This window comes from Microtus ochrogaster, chromosome 6, assembly GCF_000317375.1.
Source record: "Microtus ochrogaster isolate Prairie Vole_2 chromosome 6, MicOch1.0, whole genome shotgun sequence".
Classification (NCBI taxonomy): domain Eukaryota; kingdom Metazoa; phylum Chordata; class Mammalia; order Rodentia; family Cricetidae; genus Microtus; species Microtus ochrogaster.
The window spans coordinates 71,367,539-71,389,602 of NC_022013.1; the positions used below are offsets into that span (position 1 = coordinate 71,367,539).

The 22,064-nt window shown below is 42.5% G+C and overlaps 1 protein-coding gene and 1 non-coding gene across 3 annotated transcripts in view; both read left to right on the forward strand.

Moving 5' to 3' along the window:
• The window catches only part of Rab3gap2 (RAB3 GTPase activating non-catalytic protein subunit 2), an 81,217-nt gene that overhangs the window by 33,626 nt on the left and 25,527 nt on the right, over positions 1-22,064 (forward strand). For both annotated transcript variants that reach the window (XM_005348830.3, XM_005348832.3), the window contains exons 5-19: positions 91-138; positions 217-292; positions 817-918; positions 4,150-4,249; positions 5,973-6,071; positions 10,440-10,588; positions 11,988-12,067; positions 12,178-12,267; positions 12,890-13,029; positions 14,459-14,675; positions 15,343-15,486; positions 15,729-15,811; positions 16,613-16,677; positions 19,508-19,598; positions 21,787-21,914. In XM_005348830.3, the coding sequence (XP_005348887.1) occupies positions 91-138; positions 217-292; positions 817-918; positions 4,150-4,249; positions 5,973-6,071; positions 10,440-10,588; positions 11,988-12,067; positions 12,178-12,267; positions 12,890-13,029; positions 14,459-14,675; positions 15,343-15,486; positions 15,729-15,811; positions 16,613-16,677; positions 19,508-19,598; positions 21,787-21,914 (1,612 nt within the window). The remainder of the gene's footprint in view (positions 1-90; positions 139-216; positions 293-816; positions 919-4,149; positions 4,250-5,972; positions 6,072-10,439; positions 10,589-11,987; positions 12,068-12,177; positions 12,268-12,889; positions 13,030-14,458; positions 14,676-15,342; positions 15,487-15,728; positions 15,812-16,612; positions 16,678-19,507; positions 19,599-21,786; positions 21,915-22,064) is intronic.
• LOC113456266 lies at positions 7,343-7,474 on the forward strand. The gene has a single exon (XR_003377111.1). It is a non-coding gene; the product is annotated as a small nucleolar RNA SNORA36 family (small nucleolar RNA).

The following is a 22,064-nucleotide window of genomic DNA, read 5'->3' on the forward strand; positions in this document are numbered from 1 at the left end:
CTCTCTCACACACACACACACACACACACACACACTTTATTGCTAAGCACAATGTCTGAGCTCATGGTTTTCTTTTGTTTCTGTCTGTAGGGAATATGTGACCAGTGCTCTCTGCATCCCACTGGCAAGCCAGAAGAGGTAAGGATGAGTACAGGCTCTGTGTCTCTTCTGCTTTGATAGCCAAGACATTACAATCATCAATTTTATTTGTGACAGGAGTTCCACTGGGCGTCCTGACTGGACCTGCATTGTGGTGGGATTCACGTCTGGTTATGTGCGGTTCTACACTGAGGTGAGTTGGGGAGTTGGGTTTCCAGCAGTAGAGAGAGCTAGCTGACTGCAGTGCTGTGCATCACATTGTGCCACCGGTGACTTCGTTACCAAGGCTGCAGCCGGGAATCTAAGAGGATAGTCTTACTATGAATGCTGGAAATAGTAACTGATAATTTAGCAGTGGTTCTCCACCTTCCTAACGCTGTTCACCTTTAACACAGTTCCTCATGTTGCGGTGACCCCCAACCATAAAATTATTTCGTTGCTACTTCCTAACTGTAATTTTTCTGCTATTAGGAATTGTGATGTAAATGTCTGTTTTCCAATGGTCTTTGGGGGTTGTGATCCACAGGTTGAGAACCACTGCTTTATGGGGTGAAAGAAGGACAGGTGAGGAGCTATCTGTAAAAGAAAGATGTTGTCCACTTGCAAAAAAGCGGACTGGTGTGCTTGGGATGCTATTGGGAAATAGACTGTTTGCCTTCTCCCCGTTCAGTGACACTGGAGAAAACCAGCAGGGCCCTTTTCTGTGCTTGCTTCTAGAGTGGTGTGCTTTTGCTTGCACAACTTTTGAATGAGGACAAAGTGCTTCAGCTTAAGTGCAGGACCTATGAAATCCCCCGACACCCTGGAGTGACCGAGCAGGTAATGTAATGATTATGTTCAGAGTGACAGTGGCGGGGCTGGAGGGAACACTCAGCAGTTAAGAGCACTGGATGCTCTTTCAGGGTTCCCAGATTCAGTTCCCAGAATGCACATGGTGGCTCAAAACCACCTGTAACGTCCAGGGGACCTGACACTCTCTCTCTACAGACACTGGGCATATATGATACACAGACATACATGCAGACAGAACATCTATACATGTAAAAAATCAATTAGAAAAAGGTAACAGTGACATTGTTTTGAATCAATTTTGTTTGCTGTTTTGCCTGGAAATTGAGAGGTTTGTCTTATGATAGCACAGTTAGCTGAGCTGGCATAGTCTAGAAATGTAATTTGTAACTAAATAGAATACCAGTCTTTGTATTTTATAAACAAAATTTTGTGTTAAAATGACTGTCTTACAATGGGGATGTTCTATCGGGAATTCACCAAGGCCAGCTGGCCTGGGTCTAAAAAAGCATGGGATAAAACCGGACTTGCTGAACATAGTGAACAATGAGGACTACTGAGAATTCAAGAACAATGGCAATGGGTTTTTGATCCTACTGCACGTGCTGGCTTTGGGGGGGCCTGGGTGGTTTGGATGCTCAACTTACTAAACCTGGATGGAGGTGGGTGGTCCTTGGACTTCCCACAGGTCAGGGAACCCTGATGGCTCTTCAAGCTGATGAGGGAGAGGGACTTAATCGGGGGAGGGGGAGGGAAATGGGAGGCGGTGGCGGGGAGGAGGCAGAAATCCTCAATAAATAAATAAATTTAAAAGACCCCCCCCAAAAAAATTAAGATAGACAAGCAAAAAAAAAAATGACTGTCTTAGTGTTTTATTGCTATGAAAAGACTCCATGACCACGGCAACTTTTCTAAAAGGAAAACATTGAATTGGGGCTGCCTTACAGTTTCAGAGGTTTAGTCTGCTGTTGTCATGGTGGGAAGCATGGAGGCATGCAGGCAGGCATAGTGCTGGAGAAGGAGCTGAGAGTTGTACATCTGCAGACAGGGAGAGAGAGAGACATTTGGTTTGCCTTGAGCATTTGAAACCCTAAATCCCATGTGACACTTCCTCAAACAAGGCCACACCTCTTAATAGTACCTCTCCTTGGTGACAAGCATTCAGATCTATTGGGGCCAAACACTATAGTGACTAACTTAAGGTGGAAATATATTAATGAAACTTTATATCTTTTAAATTTTAATTCAAATGTTAAAATTACCTATTGTAAAAAAAAGGTACTTGTCTCACAGTAAAACAGTAACCACAGTGCTATTGAACCAGCATGCTTTTATTCCATTTATAATATACAGGGTTGAAACTTTATAACAAATCTTAGTTTTTGCGCCACTTAGTTCCAGAAGATTCCATGTTAAACAAACATATACTGAATGCATACATGAACTTAAATTGTGCAGTAAGTTACAGGAGTCATAGAAAAAGCAGTCCAGTGTGAGAAGCTAGATTTTGTCTGTCAGCATCTAAGAATGAATTAATCAATAACATAAACAGCCATACAATCAAGATAAAGTACACCTTTAGGGAAGGTGAGCTGACTGCCAGGAGGAGGAAATTCCTGGGGTGAGATCCGCTGTGAGCCCAGGGTAATGGGCTGCAGTTTAATTGGTTATTGGGAGAAGAAAATGATGTGGGAGGTGATGTATGCTGTGAATATGTTTTATTGCCTTTGGTTAATAAAGAAGCTGCTTTCGGCCAATGGCTTAACAGAGTAAAGCCAGGCTGAAAGAGATATATGGACAGAGTAGGCAGAGTCAGAGAGAAGCCATGTAGCCCCGCTGGAGTCGGAACTTTACCCAGTAAGCCGCAGCCACGTGGTGATACACAGATTAATGGAGATGGGATAGTTTAGGATATAAGAGTTAGCCAGAAATACACTTAAGCTATAGGCCAAACAGTATTACAAATAATATATTTTCTGTGTGATTATTTCGAGTCAGGGTGTCCAGGAAACGAACGAGCAGCCCTCCCCTACAAGAAAGGGTTCTATTTCCAGGAGTCAGGAGAAAAGTGAGGGAAGGCTCAAATGTAGAACTTTGTATGGGGTGGCAAAGAAGCCAGTAGAAAACAGAGAGAGCCTGATTGGCAGGCAGAAGAATCAAAGTTTGTCTGAAGTCAGACTTGACTTGACACAGAGGAGAGGGCTAGAAGAGCTCCCAGAGAAGGAATAGGTGCATCCACGGGCCTCTGGAGCACTGGTTTTTAGACTTCAGTGTGAGAGACTGGAGTCAGGGGTGCCTGTGGGGGTGTGTTTGTTGTTTGGGGGTTTGGCGTTTCTTTGAATAGTTCATGTTGTCCTAGAACCCACAGTCCTCCTACCTCTGCCTTCCCAGTGCTGTGATTACAGGTGTATTTCATCATGCCCTGCTGGAAATTGGGTTTTTAAAAATTACTGAGGCAGGAGATTGTGTCAAAAAACAAAATTAAATCATATCTATGCCCTTAATAAAATGGGAAAATTAGATTGTAGTAAAGCATAATTGACAAAATGCCTGCCTAGTGTACAAGACTTAAGTCCTTAGCTCTGTAACAGTAAATAAATAGATGGATGAATAGATGAAAAATAGATAAATAGGTAGCCGTAGCATTGGTAATTAGAGGCACCACACTTAGTAGTGTGCTATAGGCCAAATGTGTGTACATTATAAGTAAATAAATAAAATGTGTTTGATAGACTCAAGCAAATATGTATGAGTTTATTTGAGAATGAGTATTGGGACAGGCCTCTGATTTCAAGGGAGCCTTTTTAGGTTGTTGAGGTGTTTTGTTTGTTTATTTTTTGTTTCTTTTTTTTTTTTAAACTGGATTCCTCTATGTACTCTGACTGTCCTAAAACACTCTCTGTTGAGCAGGCTGGCCTTGAACTTGTTTGCCTCCAAATGCTGTACTCAAAGGCACGTGTCACCACGCCCTGTGTTTTAAACAGTGACTTACCTCTCTATAGTGACTGTTTTTCTCCACCTGAAACTAGATTTCTACTCTCGCCGTTATCCAGGAACCGTTTCCTACTACATGGGAAACGCATATTGGAGAGGAAGTTGAAGTCTTTGGCCAGAAGGCGCCCTGAAACTAATTCTTGCTTCCTTGTGCCGCTTCCTCTGGGTGCTCTGTGTCTGCAGTTGAACCGTTCAGTCATAGCCTTGAACTGAGTGGGATCCTCACCTGTTGATTTGCTGTATCTGTTTTTCCTTATCCCCACACAGAATGAAGAACTGAGCATCTTATATCCAGCCGCCATTGTGACTATTGATGGCTTCAGTCTTTTTCAGTCCCTCCGTGCTTGTCGGAACCAGGTGGCAAAAGGTAATGTTTTGGCAAGAAGGGTCTAACTTCTGGTGGTATGGTGATAGTTCTATTTAGTGTGGCCTGCTCACATGCGTGAGGCGTCTCCTGCAGGGAGTGCTGTTTACAAGCAGGGGCTGGAGCCCCCATGCTGCTCAGGTGTGGCAGTGGCATGTAGCAGCCTGAGAGCAGCATATTTTCTTCACATAACTCAGAAACACAGCTTGGTTGGGAGAGGATTTGGGTGCCGCTAGCAAACCTCTCCCTAGATGAGACGCTCTCAGACACATGCACTAAATCCTCCCACTTCACTGAGGATAGAGTCGTCTGTGTGTGTTGGCACATGTCCTCACAGGGGAGAGGACCCAGCAGGTCAGCTCAGCCTCTTTATTTGAAACACTTGTCAATGGAGAGATGCTGGAGGTCTAAACTTCATGTACGAGGATTCGTTATGAGGTGCAGACTACATGGATAGTCAAGGAGCCTCGCTGTGGTGATGACGGAGCATGGGGGAGCCAGGGTCAACAGCAAGGGTGTTCCCTGAGCAGTCTCCACTTGCTGCTGACTTAATTTGTTCATTCATTCATTCATTCATTCATTCATTCAAGACAAGGTCCAGTGAGCCTGGCCAGTGGGCCCAGGGACCCTCCCGTCCATCTCCCTGCAGTGTCGTCAGTCACTGGCTCGTTACAGTGTAACTAGTTTCACCCAGCTGCTGGGGTTCTGGACTCAGGTCCTTTTGTTTATGTGGAATACTGATGGAGCCGTCTTGCCAGCCCCCTGAGAACAGGTCCTTAGGATATGTTTGCTGCTTAACAAGGACAAAGAACTTTTTCCAAGCTAACTTTACATAAGGTTCAAAACAGGCAGTTTCTTCTGAGGGGAAATTAGCCTTCATATACCTTTACTATACCTCAGTGGACAGATTGTCTCAGAAGTCTGTGATTGGTAAAATGCTCAAGTCCTGGTTTTGTGATTCTTTTTAGTAGTACATCAGGATACTTTGAATTTTTATACCTATTTTCATTATCTTTTAAATTGTTTAAATTTAGCCCATTATAGCATCATTATTTTGAGATTGGTGAAGCAATCACCATTATTGACAGGCCAAGGCTAGAAGATCTCAAATTCAGAATGAACTGTGGTATCTGAGTCTTTGCTTAAAAACATAGTCACCATTAATAATATATTTACCAAAAGAGAATGACAATATTTTATAGGTAAGAATTCTATTTTAAAAACTAACAAAAGACAAGTGTGTTACTGGTATTGTCAGCCTTTTTTTAAAATTTTATTTTATTTTAACCACAATCCCTATTTATTTGCTGTGAATAAGACCATGATAATGTCTGTCCTGTTAGCCAGGGGGTAGAGATCAGGTGGCATCAATAGGTGCCCAAGCCTCTCTCGGCACCCAGGTTCACAGAACAGGCTGAGAGCCAGGACTCGGGCAGTGTTAGAGGCATTGAGCTCTTTCTCCTGTTGGGCCGCTGAAGGCCTGCAGGCTCCTGCAAGTCTGTCTGCCTTAGGCAGAGACACTGCTCGCTCTGGACCGGGGTCAGCAGGGTCTTTAGCAGTTGTGTTTTTATGTCTGTTGCCATGGCAGGAATAAATCTCATTTTATGCACTTTTCATTACTGTACTTTCTTGTTAGTGGACATTTTAGAACAGTAAATTATATATTAGACTTTTTTGATAAAACATCATTTTATGCATTATAATATCTCATTTTTATTTTTGATAGCTGCAGCATCAGGCAATGAGAACATACAACCACCACCGTTAGCTTATAAGAAATGGGGTCTACAAGATATTGACACTATTATTGATCATGCTAGTATTGGTAAGTATCGCTAGTTCTATTTTTATTCTTATACTTTTTTATTGACGCGTCTAATTTATTAGAATTGACATTTTATTCCTATGTGAAAAAAAATCCATTGCCTTTAGTGAGACACTGGGAAGTTTTTCAGCTAGGTTTATATCTTTAAGATAAAGTAACAGGGTTTTTTGATTTTTGTTTAGTTTGTTTTTCTAAGACAGGGTTTCTTTGTATAGCTCTGGCTATTCTGGAACTAGCTCTTGTACTCAGAGAGATCCATCTGCCTCTGCCTCTGGCTCCTGATTGCTGGGATTAAAGGCGTGCGCTGCCACCACCCGGCTAAAGTAACAGTTTTAGTAAAGACTTAATTACACCCTCAGCATTAATATTCCAGTTGTCAAGTAGTCACTCACTATTTTGATGTATTTATCTACTGACACTCTGATTCTTGTAATGATCTTATATTGGACCAGCAGAACATATATAAAGCAGATTTCTTCCCATGACAGTATTTGGGGACTTATTGTGTTAGTTTTCAGGAATATAGAGATCAAAGACTGGATAGGCTGGTGCATACCTGTCATCTCAGGACTCAGGATTGGGAGTTTGAGGCCAGACTGCGTTATATGAGACTCATTGATAGACAGACAGACAAACAAATATAATACAACATACATACATACATATGAAAGAAAGGAAGAAAAACGAAAACAAAGAAATAAAGAGATGAAAAGCCATGACTGTCTAGAAGCACAAGGCTAATTCAAGGATACATATAAGAGTAGACAGCTGTAGTAGGAATGAAGGAGGAAGAGAAAGCTCTAGCATTGAACACCTTGACTTACCCTGAGAGTAAAAGAACAAAGCCTCTAGCCAACACACGTGTTGGTCTGTGGTGAGTTGCAGAAAGAACATGGTGGAGAAACAGTGAGTGCCAAGCAAGCTGGTAGAGTTCAGAGCAGAGAGCCCTCCTCAAACTTAGAGATAGTGACTAGAATCGGCACCTGGGGAGCAGGATGACTTTTCCTCAGGGAAGGAGCCAGGGAACAGATGTCCCGCCTTCATTCCCCTTCTCTCCCTGGTCTCCTCATGGGAAGTCAGCAGGAACTGTTGAAAGTCTGGTCTAGGAAGGGCAGGAGCTGTGTGGAGGGCTGAGAGAAGCCTGCACACAGACCTGCTGACTGTCTACACAGTCCTGTGTGGAATACTCTAACAGATGCCTTATTGATAAACAGTTTTGTGTGTCTTCAATTTTTCACTAAGAGAAATAAAATTTCTAACTAACATAAAGTTCCCAAAGTGTTGAGTTCAGCTCAGGGTCTCCTCCCTGCTCTGGTAATTAAACTTTGGAACATTGAAGCTGGCTGGGGAAAATGATTGGATAGAAAACACTGTTCTATTCATTTACTCCCCAGCCTACAAATAAAAAAACAAAAGGTACAATAAGCTTATATTATGTACATCTTTATGTAAAGTCTTAACTCGTTCAGTAAATGATTCCCTAGGTAGCAGTCCAGACCTTGCCCCAAGAAAGCTTGCATTCTGGGATAGAGATACACACAACTAAATGACTAACTGTGGTGCTTTAAAACACTGGTCGGCTTTGTGGAAGAACTCAGTACGGGGTTATGTTCTAGAGTCGTGGTCCTCTACCTGTGGGTTGTGACCCACTTCACAGGGGTTGCATATCAAATAGCTTGTATAACAGATATTTACATTTTGATTCATAACAGTGTCAAAATTATAGTTATGAAGTATCAATGAAATAATTTCATGGTTGGGGTCACCGTAGCACAAGGAACTGTGTTAAAGGGTTTCAGTGTTGGGAAAGCTGAGAGTCATGGCTGTAGAGTAGACAGACTGCTAAGACAGGCCTCTCCGAGAGCACAGCTGGGCTGAGGCAGGAAGGGGGAGAAGGAGCAGCTGCAGGAAAGGACATTTGTAGTCAGAGCATTCGACAGAGGGCACAGTACCTATGTAGTTCTGAGGACCCCAAAGACCCGAAAGGTTCTGAGAAGCAAGGGAGGTCAGCATGGCTTGATGGGGTGAGAGTGATAGAGCGAGTCGGGTTGGGGATGCAGAGGACAGAGCTGAAAATAAGGGAGCTGAATCTTACTCTCAAGTTTTGGGTTCTGAGACAGCCAGGACTCTGTAGAGAGGCCCTTTCTCAAATAAAAACAAAAAGTACCCCTTGAGTGCTATTTAGAGACAGCTGTGGAGAAGGGAGCAAAGCCATGGGAGTGCTTTTGGTAATGCCGGCCTGTGAGACTCGTAGACCTAGAGCAGAAGCAGTAATATTAAGCGCGTTGTACAGTTGCCCAGGTATGAGTTTGAGGAGTGAGAGAAGAGGACCCAAGGAGCCACCCTGCCCACCCTCCTAAGTGGTAGGATCACAGGTGACGTCTTCGCTGTGTAGTGTGAGCCGCTGGGTGGAGGAGCAGGTTGTTCACTGACAGGAGAGTGAGGAAGATAAGTAAGGAGGGAAAGTCAAGAGTTACGTTTTTGCATGTTGACTTCCGGCAAAAGCACATTCTAGGAGAGCATGAAGCAGGCAGGTAGGCGTGTGATACGGGGTCAGAGGCAGTTGGGACTGCAGGTACAAATGGTTTAGGGGTACTGTGAAACACCAGCATTGGAGACAGCGTGGACCACTGGATTTGGCAGCTTGGAGCTCTCCATTGACTTGAGCAGTTGGTGGTGGGGGGGTGGGGAGAACAGAAGTCAGACTGGGGTGGGTTTGTTTCACAGTAAATGTGTCCACTTCCTATTGTCAAAAGTAACAAAAAATATAATGAAATAAAATTACAGCATCTCCACTCTCCTCTCCAGTTCTGACCAGTTCTTTAAGCTCCTTTTCTGAACACTTTCACAGATGGCTAGACTTGACCTCCAGTGTTAAATTCTTTATTTCTTCCTCACACTTGCTACTCTTTTTTTAAAAAAAATATTTATTTATTTGTTATGTATGCAATATTCTATCTGTGTGTATGCCTGTAGGCCAGAAGAGGGCACCAGACCTTATTACAGATGGTTGTGAGCCACCATGTGGTTGCTGGGAATTGAACTCAGGACCTTTGGAAGAGCAGGCTCTTAACCACTGAGCCATCTCTCCAGCCCCACACTTGCTACTCTTTTCTCACTGTTCTTCCATCCACCTCCCCTCTTGCTCAGTCCCTCCCAGTTGCTCAGAGCCCATTACTTGTCCAGGTGCTGCTTGGCCCTGTCTCCCATCCTGTCTCTCACTGTATCCAGTTTTGTCGATCTAGCTCCTCAGAGCACCCAGGGGTCTTTGCAAAACATTGAAATTGCTGCTCCCCTGCTGGGAGCAGTACCACCTAACCATGTGGTTTTCCCCTCACTCAGTGCAGGCCCCTGTTCACATGTCACGCTGTCAAGGAGGCCTCATAGGTACTGAGGTAGAAGTGGAAGTGGTCTAGCGAGCTTGACTTTATGGGGATTTATGTGTAGAGGAAATCCAGTGTGTTTCACAGTATGGAAAGGACTTGTGTTTAAAGAAAACATGCAATGACAAGATTTATAACCCAAATGGGAAAATCTCAGTTTAGGATATAGAATTATAGTTGAATGCTTCCTCAGCCACAAAAAGATTTACATCATTCTTAATGAAAACAATAAATATGAAATTTTAAGTGGCCTCACAGCTTTGGAAAGGATGGGAGAGGAAGAGGGTCCTCAGTGAGCGGTGTCACCTTTATGCATGAAGCACAGTTCCAACACTTGTGACAAAAGACATCATTCATCTAGGTTCAGCTGCCAATGTGCAAGTGTTTAGGGTGGAAGAGCAAGTTAGTATTGTTGCAGAGATCAGGCTAGCCACGTCTGCAGGGGACATTAGTGCCAGCCAGTCTGCGCGTTGAGCAGAGGGGTAGCAAAGGGTTGGGAGTTAGGGAAGTACAAGGACAGTGGGGCTGGGATGGGGCTCGCGTCAACAGCTGTTTCTTTCCAGAACAGAAACTCAGGCACTCCGAGGTTAAGATTTACTCTGGAGGGCGTGGAGCAAGATTAGTATAAGGGCCTGTAGGAAGGACTGTCGTGGAACATGGATCTAAGCTGGATGATAACGGAAAGGAGCCCAAATGTTTCTTGATAAATAAAGGAAAAAATAAGTAGGTTGAAACAGTTACTAAAATAGTAATATCATTGTAAGGGGTCTTTAAAGTAATGGAGATAAAAAAAAAAACCAGCCATGCTTGCAATTCAGGTTGATGCTTTTAATATTTATCAGCACTTTCAAATGTGTATTTTGTAGTTTTGAAATAAAACTAACTCAATAGCATTTAAAACAGAAGTAAAAATAATCACTCAAGTGAAGTCATTATAATATATTCCAACTGTGGTTCTTGTCTCTTTTTTTCTTTTAATTATAAGGTATTATGACTCTGTCGCCTTTTGATCAGATGAAGACTGCTTCCGTTATAGGGGGGATTAATGCAACAATTAAAAACAGCCCACCTGCCATGTCTCAGTATATCACTGTGGGGTCCAGTCCCTTCACTGGCTTCTTCTATGCTCTAGAGGTACGAGTTCCATCGTGAGTACAGCTACTCTGAATTTTTTAACTTGCCTAAAAATTAGATATAGTAACTTAACCTTAGAAAGATGAAGTTTAAAATTCTAAGCTTTTTAATCTGAAGCTAAAATTAATCACAAGTTTCTTCTAAATTTTTTTATAATTAAAGAAATTATTGTGTATAGATGTGTGTGTGAGACTCAGGACAATGCTTGGAAGTTTGCTCCTCTACCTTGTAGCTGGCCGAGACGAGCTTCCAGTTCCCCCTCCCATCTCCCCGTGGGAATGTGGGGATTACAGATGTACACTACTGCATCTGGCTTCTCTATGTGGATTCTGGGGATTGAACTCAGGTCATGAGGCTTTTGCTGCATGTACTTTACCCACTGTGCCATGTCACCAGTTCAAGGTTCTTCTAAATTATTTAGATTAACTGAAAAGCCCTTAAAATCAAAGTAAAGCATTGGGGTGTACTTCAGTTGATAGACTACTTCCTTAGCTTGCCTGAAGCCCGAGTTTGATCTCCAGCAACATGTAGGAGGCTTGGTAGTGCACTTCTGTAATTCGGATGTAGAAGATCAGAAATTCAAGGTCATCCTCTGCTACATAGCAAGTTTGAAGCTAGCCTGGGCTACATGAGACCTTGTTCTCAGCTCCCCACTATCTGCGTGCGTGTGTGTCCATGCATGTGTGTGTGAGAAACAAAAATCTGAGGTAAAACCAATAATTTTTTGTCTTGGTAGTCCTAAGTTTTTTGCTGGCTACATTTTGTTTAAATATTGGTGGAGCTGCAGATTGTTAATTATGTCCACCCACCAGGGATTAGGATACATGAAGAACTGTGAGACAGAGCACGCTCCCGTTACAGTTGATAAAAGCTTTGACAATTGGTTCTTAAAATAGAGAGAAGTTCATTGTTACATTTGGCAGCACTTGTCACTTAAAAAGTAGCCTTCTCTGGGTGGGCTGATCTATCTTTTTTACTTTTATATAAATATATATTTACTTTAAAAAAAAAAGGAAGGAAAGGGCAAAGCTAATTGTGTGTGCGTTGTCTTATTGGCCTCCTTGCTTTTCATTAAGTGCAGTTTAAAGGGAAAAACCCTAAAGGTTGGTTCTAGGCCAGCAGCAGCCGGACACAACAGGAAGCCCTTGCTTCAGGCAGTGTGTTAGTTTGCATTGCTGAGGCCAAAATACTTGTGGAGCACCTTGGACCACTAGGGGATTTACCTATAAATCTTAGCCTTGCTCAGTCTTGTTGCTGCTCCCGAGGCTGCTGCCTCCAAAAGGAGCTGCTGCCTCCAAAAGGAGCTGCTGCCACAGAGACTTTGCAGCTTGCACTTTTCTGTAAGGCTCCTCGAGAAGTCAGGCCCCCTCTCAGTTTTCTCCGCACGCCTGTCTTGCAGGGAAGCACTCAGCCACTGTTGTCTCACGTCGCGCTCGCAGTTGCAAGTAAACTGACTTCTGCTCTCTTTAGTGCTGCCAGGTAATGAAGCTGCATCTTAACTGCTCTGATGTGGGTCTGCCTTGGTTGTGCCTAGACTTTGGACTAGTGTCTGCTAGTTTATTTGATTTATTTGTCTCCCCTCCCTTTAGTGGTTGGCTTGGTTGGAAAAGCAAGCATGAAGAAGAGACCGTCCAGAAGCAGAAGCCCAAGATGGAGCCAGCTACTCCCTTAGCTGTGAGGCAAGTCGGCCGGTTCTCTCCTCCAGTGCTTCAAGCAGCGCTTGGGGCTACAGTTGATTTCCTGATTCCCTGACTCAGTAATTCTGAGAATTACTCCTCAGGGGGAATTCTTTTACAACCAGAATCCTTGAAGGATAACTCTTCCTTGTTTACTCTAGAACAGAGCAGGGCATCTATGATTAGTGGGTGTGTTGTTACTTTCTTTCTGGGAAAAGAGGGCTTGATTTTGGCTTTTTAATTGTTGCTTGTTACCTAACATAAAATACCACTATAAAAGTAATACTCAAGCTCCTCTTTTTAAAGAGGTTCTTCACCTGGAGAAGGCTGACTAGTTAGCTGTTAGTAAAATCAATTTCTTGAGGTTTGTAGGTTTGCATTCATTACTCTCTAAACAAAGAGGTTATAAAGTCGCATTTCTTCTTGATAGGCTTGGTCTACAGAGTGAGTTCCAGAGCAGGCTCCAAAACTACACAGAGAAACCGTGTCTCGAAAAAACCACACACACACACACACACAAAGATATAGATATAGTCTATTTTATTTGTGAATTTTGTTATTTTACATTTCTAACTCTGAGTGTGATTTTAGGTTTAATTTTTTTTTTTTTATTTTTTAATGACAGATTTGGACTTCCGGATTCTAGACGCCATGGAGAAAGCATATGCCTGTCTCCTTGTAACACCCTGGCAGCAGTCACAGATGATTTTGGCAGAGTTATCTTGTTGGACGTTGCTCGAGGAATTGCAATACGGATGTGGAAAGGTACTTCCCTACAACAGTGGAAGAAAAGTTGCCTCAATCTTACCCCAATAGTTGAGCAACTTTATCTCCTTCACCTTGGTTAGTAACAGTATTTAGGACTCTGTGGTTTTTCTTTTTAATGTCAAGTCAGGTCAACAACACTTGGCCGACACTTAATTGGAACATCATCAATTAAAGCAGTGACTTTTGTCTGGTTAGTTTGGGTTTGTTGTTTGTGGTACTAGGTTTTGGACCCAGGACCCTGCATATGCTCCCACTGAACTATACCTCCAATTCATCATAGGCACTTTTAACTATGTTTGGTTCTTTGATTTTTACTCTTTGGGAGTCCGCCCTCCACCTCCCAAATAAATATACAGAGACTTATTCTTGCTTATGAATGCTGGGCCTTAGCTTGGCTTGTTTCTAATCCATTTTTCTAATTTAAATATTCTCATTTCTCTTTAACTAAGTTTTGCCTCTGGGCTTTTTACCTTTCATTATTCTGTATATCTTTCTTTCCTTCTTACTCTGTGGCTGTCTGGGTTCCTGACCCCTGGCATCCTCCTCTCCTCCCTTTCTTGCTCCTCACTTTTACCTAGATTTCTCCTGTTTATTCTCTCTGCCCGCCAGCCCCACCTATTTCTCTCTTCTACCTGGCTGTTGACCATTCGGCTTTTTATTAGACCATCACGTGTTTTAGGCAGGCAAAATGGCACAGCTTTACAGAGCTAAACAAATGCAGCAGAAAAGCATGCAACACATCTTTGCATCATTAAACAAATGGGTGAGACACATCTTAAACTAATATTCCACAACATTTAACCTCTTCCTTCTGCACCTACTTTCAGTTCTGTCATTGTCAGTTTCTTGTCCCTGCCACATTCCATTTGCCACTAAGACCACTGTTGCTGCTGACATTGTTGTCTCATTTTGCAGCCACTTCAGTCACGTGTCCTTCCCAAGTGTGTTACTTATAAGAGGATCACCCCAAACAAGACAGCATCAGCTCTTAGCATTTTCTTTATGCTGCTCTGCCATCTGCTCTTCATCTTCCACACCACCACGGAGCTTGGGCAGCGGGAGGACAGCTTATATTTTAGCTGGCCAAACAAGTACTCTCCCAGATCTTTTGTTTTAAGGGAAGAAATCTTTCAAAGAGAGGGAAGGGAGGGAGTGGGAGCCAAGGCAGGGATGGACTCAAGAAGCTTTGGTGATATCTGCAATATTTTCTTTTTAAAAAGAAGAGAGATACATGGTGAAATATTAAAATTTGATGTTTTGGTGAGAAGTTATTACATTTTCTTATCTTTTCAGTTTAAGATCTCTAATGATAGAAAGATGATATACTTCTCTGGCTTGTCTTCCCCCTAAATAGTCAAAAGTGCATGAGGAGCTGCTTTTGAGCCCAGATGAGTAAACTGACTAGCGACCCCTCTCTGTTTACAAGGGTACCGAGACGCACAGATCGGATGGATTCAGATTGTAGAGGACCTCCATGAACGAGTACCAGAAAAGGGGGAGTTTTCCCCCTTTGGAAATACTCAGGGTCCCAGTCGAGTGGCTCAGTTCCTTGTGATCTATGCGCCACGAAGGGGAATTTTGGAAGTATGGAACACACAGCAAGGACCAAGGGTGGGAGCTTTCAATGTGGGCAAGCACTGCAGGTAAGCTGCTCTGGCCATTTGTCTTTTGCTTATGTTGTGAAGTGTAAAGAGACTGCTCATTCGTTTCCCAGCCACTCAAACCCAAATAATCACACAGAAACTATATTAATTACAACACTGCTTGGCCAACAGCTTAGGCATATTCCTAGCTAGCTCTTACATCTTAAATCAACCCATTTATAATAATTTGTATATTACCATGAGACTGTGACTTACTGGAAACCTTCAGGGTAGCTATCTCCTTTGGCAGCTACATGGCATCTCTTTGACTCTGCCTACTCTCTCTATATATATCTCTTCCAGCCTGGCTGTATTCTGCCCTGCCATAGGCCAAAGCAGCTTTATTTGTTAACCAATGAAAGCAACACATATGCAGGACTTTCCACATCAGTTGAAGACCCCAAAGAAAAAACCCACTAGTTTCCCAGTGATGGTGCTAAGCAAGGCCCATGCTTTATTTGCCATTGGGCTACAGAGTAATTGCATTTGTACAGTTTCCTAGAACCTTTGAAGAAAGTAGACCTCTCCATCTGAGGTAGTTCTGCCTTTCCCAGCTTTCTGGCATCAGTGTGTATTTGCCCAGCAGATACCCCGAAGTTCATGAAGCTTAGGTGTAGTCAGAGCTGTCTGCTGATTATAATCTCCCACTGGTATGTGATTGCCTTAGGCTGCTGTATCCCGGCTACAAAATAATGGGCTTAAACAACGTGACAAGTCAGAGTTGGCAGCCTCAGACTTACCAGATCTGTCTTGTTGACCCGGTGTCTGCAAGTGTAAAAACGGTGAACGTGCCTTTCCATTTAGCACTGAGGTAAGAGTGGCTTTGTGTCTGCTGCAACTCCTGTGCATAGCTTGCATAGTTCTTTACCTTGGGGTGTTTGCTTGCTTGTTTTGTAGTTAGTGTTTTGTGGTTTATTTTATCATTAGATGATCCCTTTGAGGTTAAGTAGGAAGCATATCAACTACAACAACACAGAAGCCCAAGCTAGCTTGCATCAGGATTAGAAAGAACACAAATGCATATTGTATAATGAGTTGTGTTTGTTATTTTAGTGATAAGAAGAGTGAAAGAGCCAAGGACCTGCACTTGGTGAAGAAACTGGCAGCCCTGCTAAAATCAAAGTCACCCGGGCCTGGTAGGTGCCTCTGATCAAAAACTTAATGCCACGGCAATGAGTGCAGCAAAGCACTGGACTGTCCTGAGCTGTCTGTCTGCACTCTTCCAGGATGAGATGAGGGACATGACATCTTCTCTCAGTGCTTGAAGAGGACAGTGACTCTCAACCTTCCTAATGCTGCAACCCTTTAAAACAGTTTCTCATGTGTGGTGACCCTCAATCAGAAAATTATTTTCATTACTACTTCATAACTGTAATTTTGATATGTAATGTAAATACCTGATATGCGACCCCTGTGAAAGGGTCATGCCACTCCTCAAAGGGGTCATGACCCACAGGTTGAGAACTGCTGATAGTGGGTTGATTAAAACTTCTCAGTAAAATGATAGTGCGAGGGAACATGTAGCATGATTAAAAAATGCCAGCCGCAGGCTCTTACCTCTACCTCAGTCTCAAATGGTGACCCTGCCTCCAGGAATCCTCAGAATGAGACTGTGTGAGAGCGGTCTCCTCCCGTCTTATAATCCTCTCTAGGGGTGGGATTAAAGGCGTACAACACTACTGCTGGTTTCTATGACAAACTAGTGTGGCTACTGGGATTGAAGGTGTGTGTTACCACTGCCTGGTCTGTAAGGCTGACCAATGGGGCTGTTTTACTCTCTGATCTTCAGGCAAGCTTTATTTATTAAAATACAAATGAAATATCACTACAGGATCCTGTGAATCCTTTAGAGTGGCAGAGAGTGTATTAGCTCATTTTCTTCCATAAACATCTTTCTTTACTAAATTGAAAATTCCAATTTGATTTTCTCACTATAGATTCATTTGAAACGGAAATAAAGGAGTTGATTCTTGATATTAAGTACCCTGCAACCAAGAGACAAGTAAGTGTGTATAGTAAATGAAATTTCCTTCTGAGAAGCTGATATATCACTTGATCCTGAGAAAAATTTATTTTCATATCCCCCCCATGTAGGAGTGTCTGTTGTCTCTTTTTGAAAAAAAAAAAAACTTAACATATATGTGATTCCATGTGCTTTATATACACACCCATGCATAAATCTGGAATAACGGAAGCATAATAACAAATACAGATGTGCGACTACCACCTTAAGAAATAGAAGCTTACACAAACTCTGAAGAGTATCCCTCTCAGTCCCTGATGAACTTTGTATTCCTCTTTCTAATGCTCCATTTCCGTGCAGCTCCTCCTAAGTGTCTTGATGTGTTTTCAGCTTTCCGTAGTTGAAGACATCTTGTCTGTTGTGTCCTGTGACTTGTTCTAGTGTGTTGTGTGAGTGACCCATGCTGAGGGGAGCTGCAGTTGCCACCTTCTAATGTGTGTGCTGCAGCTCATGTCTCCTGCCGTAGAACCAACCGTTCAGGTTGCTTCTAGTTTCTTAGTGAAACCACACTGCATGGTTTTCCCTGTGCGTCTTTCCTGTCCACGCACTACAGGGCTGTCCTGAGCATGCACCTGAGCATGCACCTGAGCATGCACCTGAGAGTGGGACTGCCTGGCTGTGCATTCCTCAGCTCTGTTAGGAGGTGACAGATTCCTTCTCCTAACTGCACTTTTCCTGGCGGGTCCTGTGCGTCACAGCCTCAGCTTTTCACATGTTGCCAGACTCACTGTTGAAATTCAGGTCAGTTTTGACTTTATTGACCTGAAGGCCTCAGGCCCGTAAGACTTTGCCCCACTTTTAAGTGCAGTCACAACTAGTAGGTTGTTATGCTTCCAACCTCCTATGAATTATGTGTGACCTGTCCTTTGCTTTGTTTGCTAAGGTGACTCCCAGAACTCAGGGAATTCTTGTATTTGTATGTCAAAACAGATATTGTAAAGAATACTGATAACTAGCTAGGTACACAGGGCAGTGTTTGTGGAGAAGGGGGTGTGGCCTCCCTGTCCCCTCCAGGAGTCTCTGCATGTTGTAAAGCCTTAGTATAATTTGAAGTTCCAGAACCTCAATCCTTCAAGAGTTTATAGAGGTTTCATTACTTGGGCATGGTTGATTGTATCACTGGCTATTATTGGTCAACTTATTTTTAAGTGCTTCTCCTCCCCAGAGGTTAGGAGTGGGGCTAAAAATTATAGTTCTCTAATCGCCTGGCTGGTTGCCGTGGTAACTAGCCCCATCGTGAGACTGGCAGAGACTGCCTCATTAAAGCAGAAGGTATTTGTGTTCTCTCCCACGGAGCTACAAAGGTCTCAGGAGTTCTGTGTCAGGAATCTGGGGGCATGCACTAAACGTTACAACAGAACATTCTTCCAGCTTCTCTGTCTATAGGGGTTTAGCACACCTGTTCCAGGGGTGGGGGCCACGACCAGTCTCTAGAAGAGATTCTTCTAGCCCCTGTCACTCAGGAAATTACTGTTATAAATTAGAGAGGAGCGATGTGCCAGAGACCACGGGCAGAGACCAGTGTGTATATTATCTCACTGCATGTGTGGGAGAAACTGGGGAGGAGTGATTTCTGTTGGAGTCATTTAAAAATGTTCTTTGTTGTATTGTAGTGCAAGAAAGTCTCTTGTGATTTTTTACTCTAATTTCCCATTCCACCGAGCACTTTGGTTTTTGTTTTCCTCAGGACACACACCTCAGTTATTGAACATGGCTGAGAGGGGTTAGTGAACCAAGTAGAGAAAGATGTACCCAGAGTTCTCTCTGAGATGCCATCATCCTTACCGTCCATCACAGAGCTGGGACGATGGCAGGGCACATTGTCTTCCAAAGGAGTCTTTCTCTCCCATCAAGTCATACACAAAAGCTTAGGTCTTATGTAAAATGCTAGGAAAAAAAAATCAAGATTTCTATCGCCTTCCAACACTAGAGGAAAAGCAGAGTCCAGTAAAGACTTTAGGAAACTGAGTCCAGTGATGGGGAGAAAGTGCTCGCCCATGAGCCTGCCTTGTTGACAGGAGGAAGAGGGTCGCGTTTACCCTGGGCTCTGGTCTGTTCTGTACTATGGTTGCCTCATGCCCATTTCACTCCCTCAAACACAGAAGTCATTGTGCTCTGAGACTCATCTTTATCTTTAGTCTCCCTTATTTATTTTTGGACAGGGTCTTAGTATGTAGCTCTGGCTTACACAGAACTGACAGGTATCGGCCTACCTCTACCTTCCAAGTGCTTGGAGGCCTATGCCCTACCACAGCCAACTTAGGGTTGGGGTTTTTAAACCATGTGTCTCGTTAGTTAACGTCTAATTTAATATGCCAATGTAAAAGGATAAGTATGAACTTTAACTGTTCCCGATTCCTTGATGAGGCCTTTAAAAACCTGTGGACGGAGATGTTTAAATATCTGAATGGGTTGAGTTGGGAGGGTAGAGTGGGTGCTACATCTAGCTAGCCATGGTGGAAATGGCAGTGTGCCACTGCACATGCAGCAAGCGGTCATGAAGTCATCAGCTTTTATGTTGACATGCCACTTACCTCTGCTTCTCATTCATTCCTGGCGGAGTCCAGTTCAGACTTTCCGTTGGAGAATAGCTGTCCTCTCCATGTTGTGGGGCCACCGTGTGAGCCAGCAGTTGCCCTCTCTCTCATTCTCAGTCTGGACAGCAGATTACTTACAGACTCCTTGATGTAACTTGAATTTTCAGATGTATGCATTGAATTGGGGATTACAGAGATCTAGGTCTGTGTATAAAGTGAAAGCGAGTTTGTTGCTGTATAATCACCAGAATTACTCACTCTTTTTCTCTTAGGCTCTGGAAAGCATTTTGGCCAGTGAGCGTTTATCATTTTCCTGCCTTAGAAACGTTACTCAGACTTTAATGGACACTTTAAAAAATCAAGGTAATAGCTATTGTTATGGTTTTACTTCAGATTGTATATTTCTTTGTGGGACATATGATGCTTCCACATATTAATATAGAGATGACTGATAGGAGAATAGGCAGGTAGATATAAAATAGGGTACTTACTCCATATATACGCTTAATACTTGGGAGCTTGAAAAGATTTCCCATCTCATATTCACACTTGATTTTCAACTGAACTGTCCCAATATATTAACTGTTTTTAGGAAGTTTTTTGTCCATGTTTGCATGTATCAAATTCTTAAATAAATAATAAAAGTGATGTTTTAAGTATTAAAAAATAAAACTGTGGGCCAAAGAATTAAATTAATTAACAATATAAAAATTTTAAAAGAATGATGAGAAGCTATTACATTGTGAAAGCCATTGGGATGAGGGTGTTGGGCTGATGGTGTGTAAAACCCAAGTAGCGCCAAGGACCATTTTGCACGTCTGTAATCTCAGCTCTCGGGATACAGAGGGAGATGTGTCTCTGAGTCCAAAGGCCAGCCAGGGTTGCACAGGAGACCAGTCTTATAAACAACAGCAAAACCCAAACAGGTTCTTTTGTTGGCTTTGGCTTTTGCCTTGCCTCCTAGGAAAAGAAAGATTTCCACTGAGGACATTCTTAAAGAGTATTTTCTGACTGGGGTAACTATCAGGAATATTTATCCTTTAAGTGATGTTCTGTTAGTGGGGAGCATCTGTGAGGCTCGCCCTTTTCTCTGATGGACAAAGGATGGAGTTCCAGAAGTCACAGGCTGTGACTGGATTAGGGGGACTGAGCTTTGGAGCTGGCTTCTGTTTGTTTCAACTTGTCGGAAAGGAATCACATTGAAACTGATTGTTTTAACTACATATTCTACTCAGTTGAGCTTGAAAATAAAATGGCTTAAAATTGCTAGTATTAGTTAAGTTATGGTGTGCAGTAGCATGAATCTAGATCATCTATGTGTGAATTTTTCCTAACAGTAAAACATATACAATTAGATTTATATTTGATTACATTTATGCCTAGTCATGTTTAAGCCAGGCTACAATGGCTTAAAAATTTTTTTTAAAAAGCCTGATATTAAGTTCCTTTAGGTCATAAAGTATCTAACTTTGAGGTTGTTTTCATTTTGATGTTTTCAGTAGACACAAAAAGCTAACTTGGTAAACGGTGACCTTCTTAGAGCTCACACTTCAGTGGAAACAGCTCATTTAAATGAATATCATGCTTGTAAAGTCCCACATCCCTTGAGAGCATTAACAAAAGATTGGGTATTATGTAGAGAATAAGCCAGAAAACAAAACCAAATTAAAAAGCAAATCTCAGTATCAAGTTTGATTGACAAATGGGAGTCCTAAACATTCTGAAGAGTTTTGTATGCTGTTTTATTATAGCTGTGAGAACATAAGTGTTTCCTGTTACTCTGTCTTAAGTAAGAGTTATTCAAGTTTCCAAAATCTGCCTTTTTAGAGAATATCTGTTTTACATTAGTGAGAAATAGTTAAATTATGCAGAAGTATGCCTCAGCATTAATCATGAACAAAATAAACCTAATTATTGGAGGATATTAGTGAACTTCTACTTTAGGTCTTTTTGCCAGGCTGTCCTAAAGATACATTCGTCACAATCCCTAGTTGGTCAGAACCGAGCATCCTCCTTGTCTTTGACCCCCTTGCTAATGAGCAGAGCTAGGCATCCTTGTACATCTTCAGGTGAGCACAGCAAGTGCATTGTGCTGGGATGAAGTTGAGTATTGACACGTTTCTTTAAATAGAAGTGCCACAGGCTGGGCGGTGGTGCTGCACTTTAATCCCAGTACTTGGAGGCAGAGGCAGGCAGATCTCAGAGTTCAAGGCCAGCCTGGTCTACAGAGGGTTCTAGGATAGTCAGGGCTACACAGAGAAACCCTGTCTCAAACACACACGTGCATGCACAGACACACAAAAACACACACACAAAGTGCCACTCAAAGATTTCCTACTTTTGCTCTGTACCTCTTCTCCCCTTATTAGAAAACGTTATTTCACTTGAAAGTTAAGATTTGTTACTTACTGGAATTGAAAATTATCTATGCTTTCAAAATCTATGATAGGTTAATATCAGTATTTAACCCACTAAGGAATTATATTTAAGAGATTATGACAGCCTTTTGATGAGTCTGCTACATATGTCTAATGTTTTTCCTCTCCTGTAGAGCTCGAGTCTGTGGATGAAGGACTGCTGCAATTTTGTGCCAATCAGCTGAAGTTACTACATCTTTATGAATCTGTCAGCCAGTTAAATTCTGTTGATTTTCACTCAGACACACCGTTCTCTGATAACGTAAGTAACCACAAATGTTAGTATTATGCACAGTCATCCCTTTGAGTATTTTCAATTCTTAAACTTTTTATTGAGAAAAGGAAGAAAAAAAAAAAAAACAAGTTTCTGCCTCCTCCCAACCTCCCATTTCCCTCCCCCTCCTCCCACCCT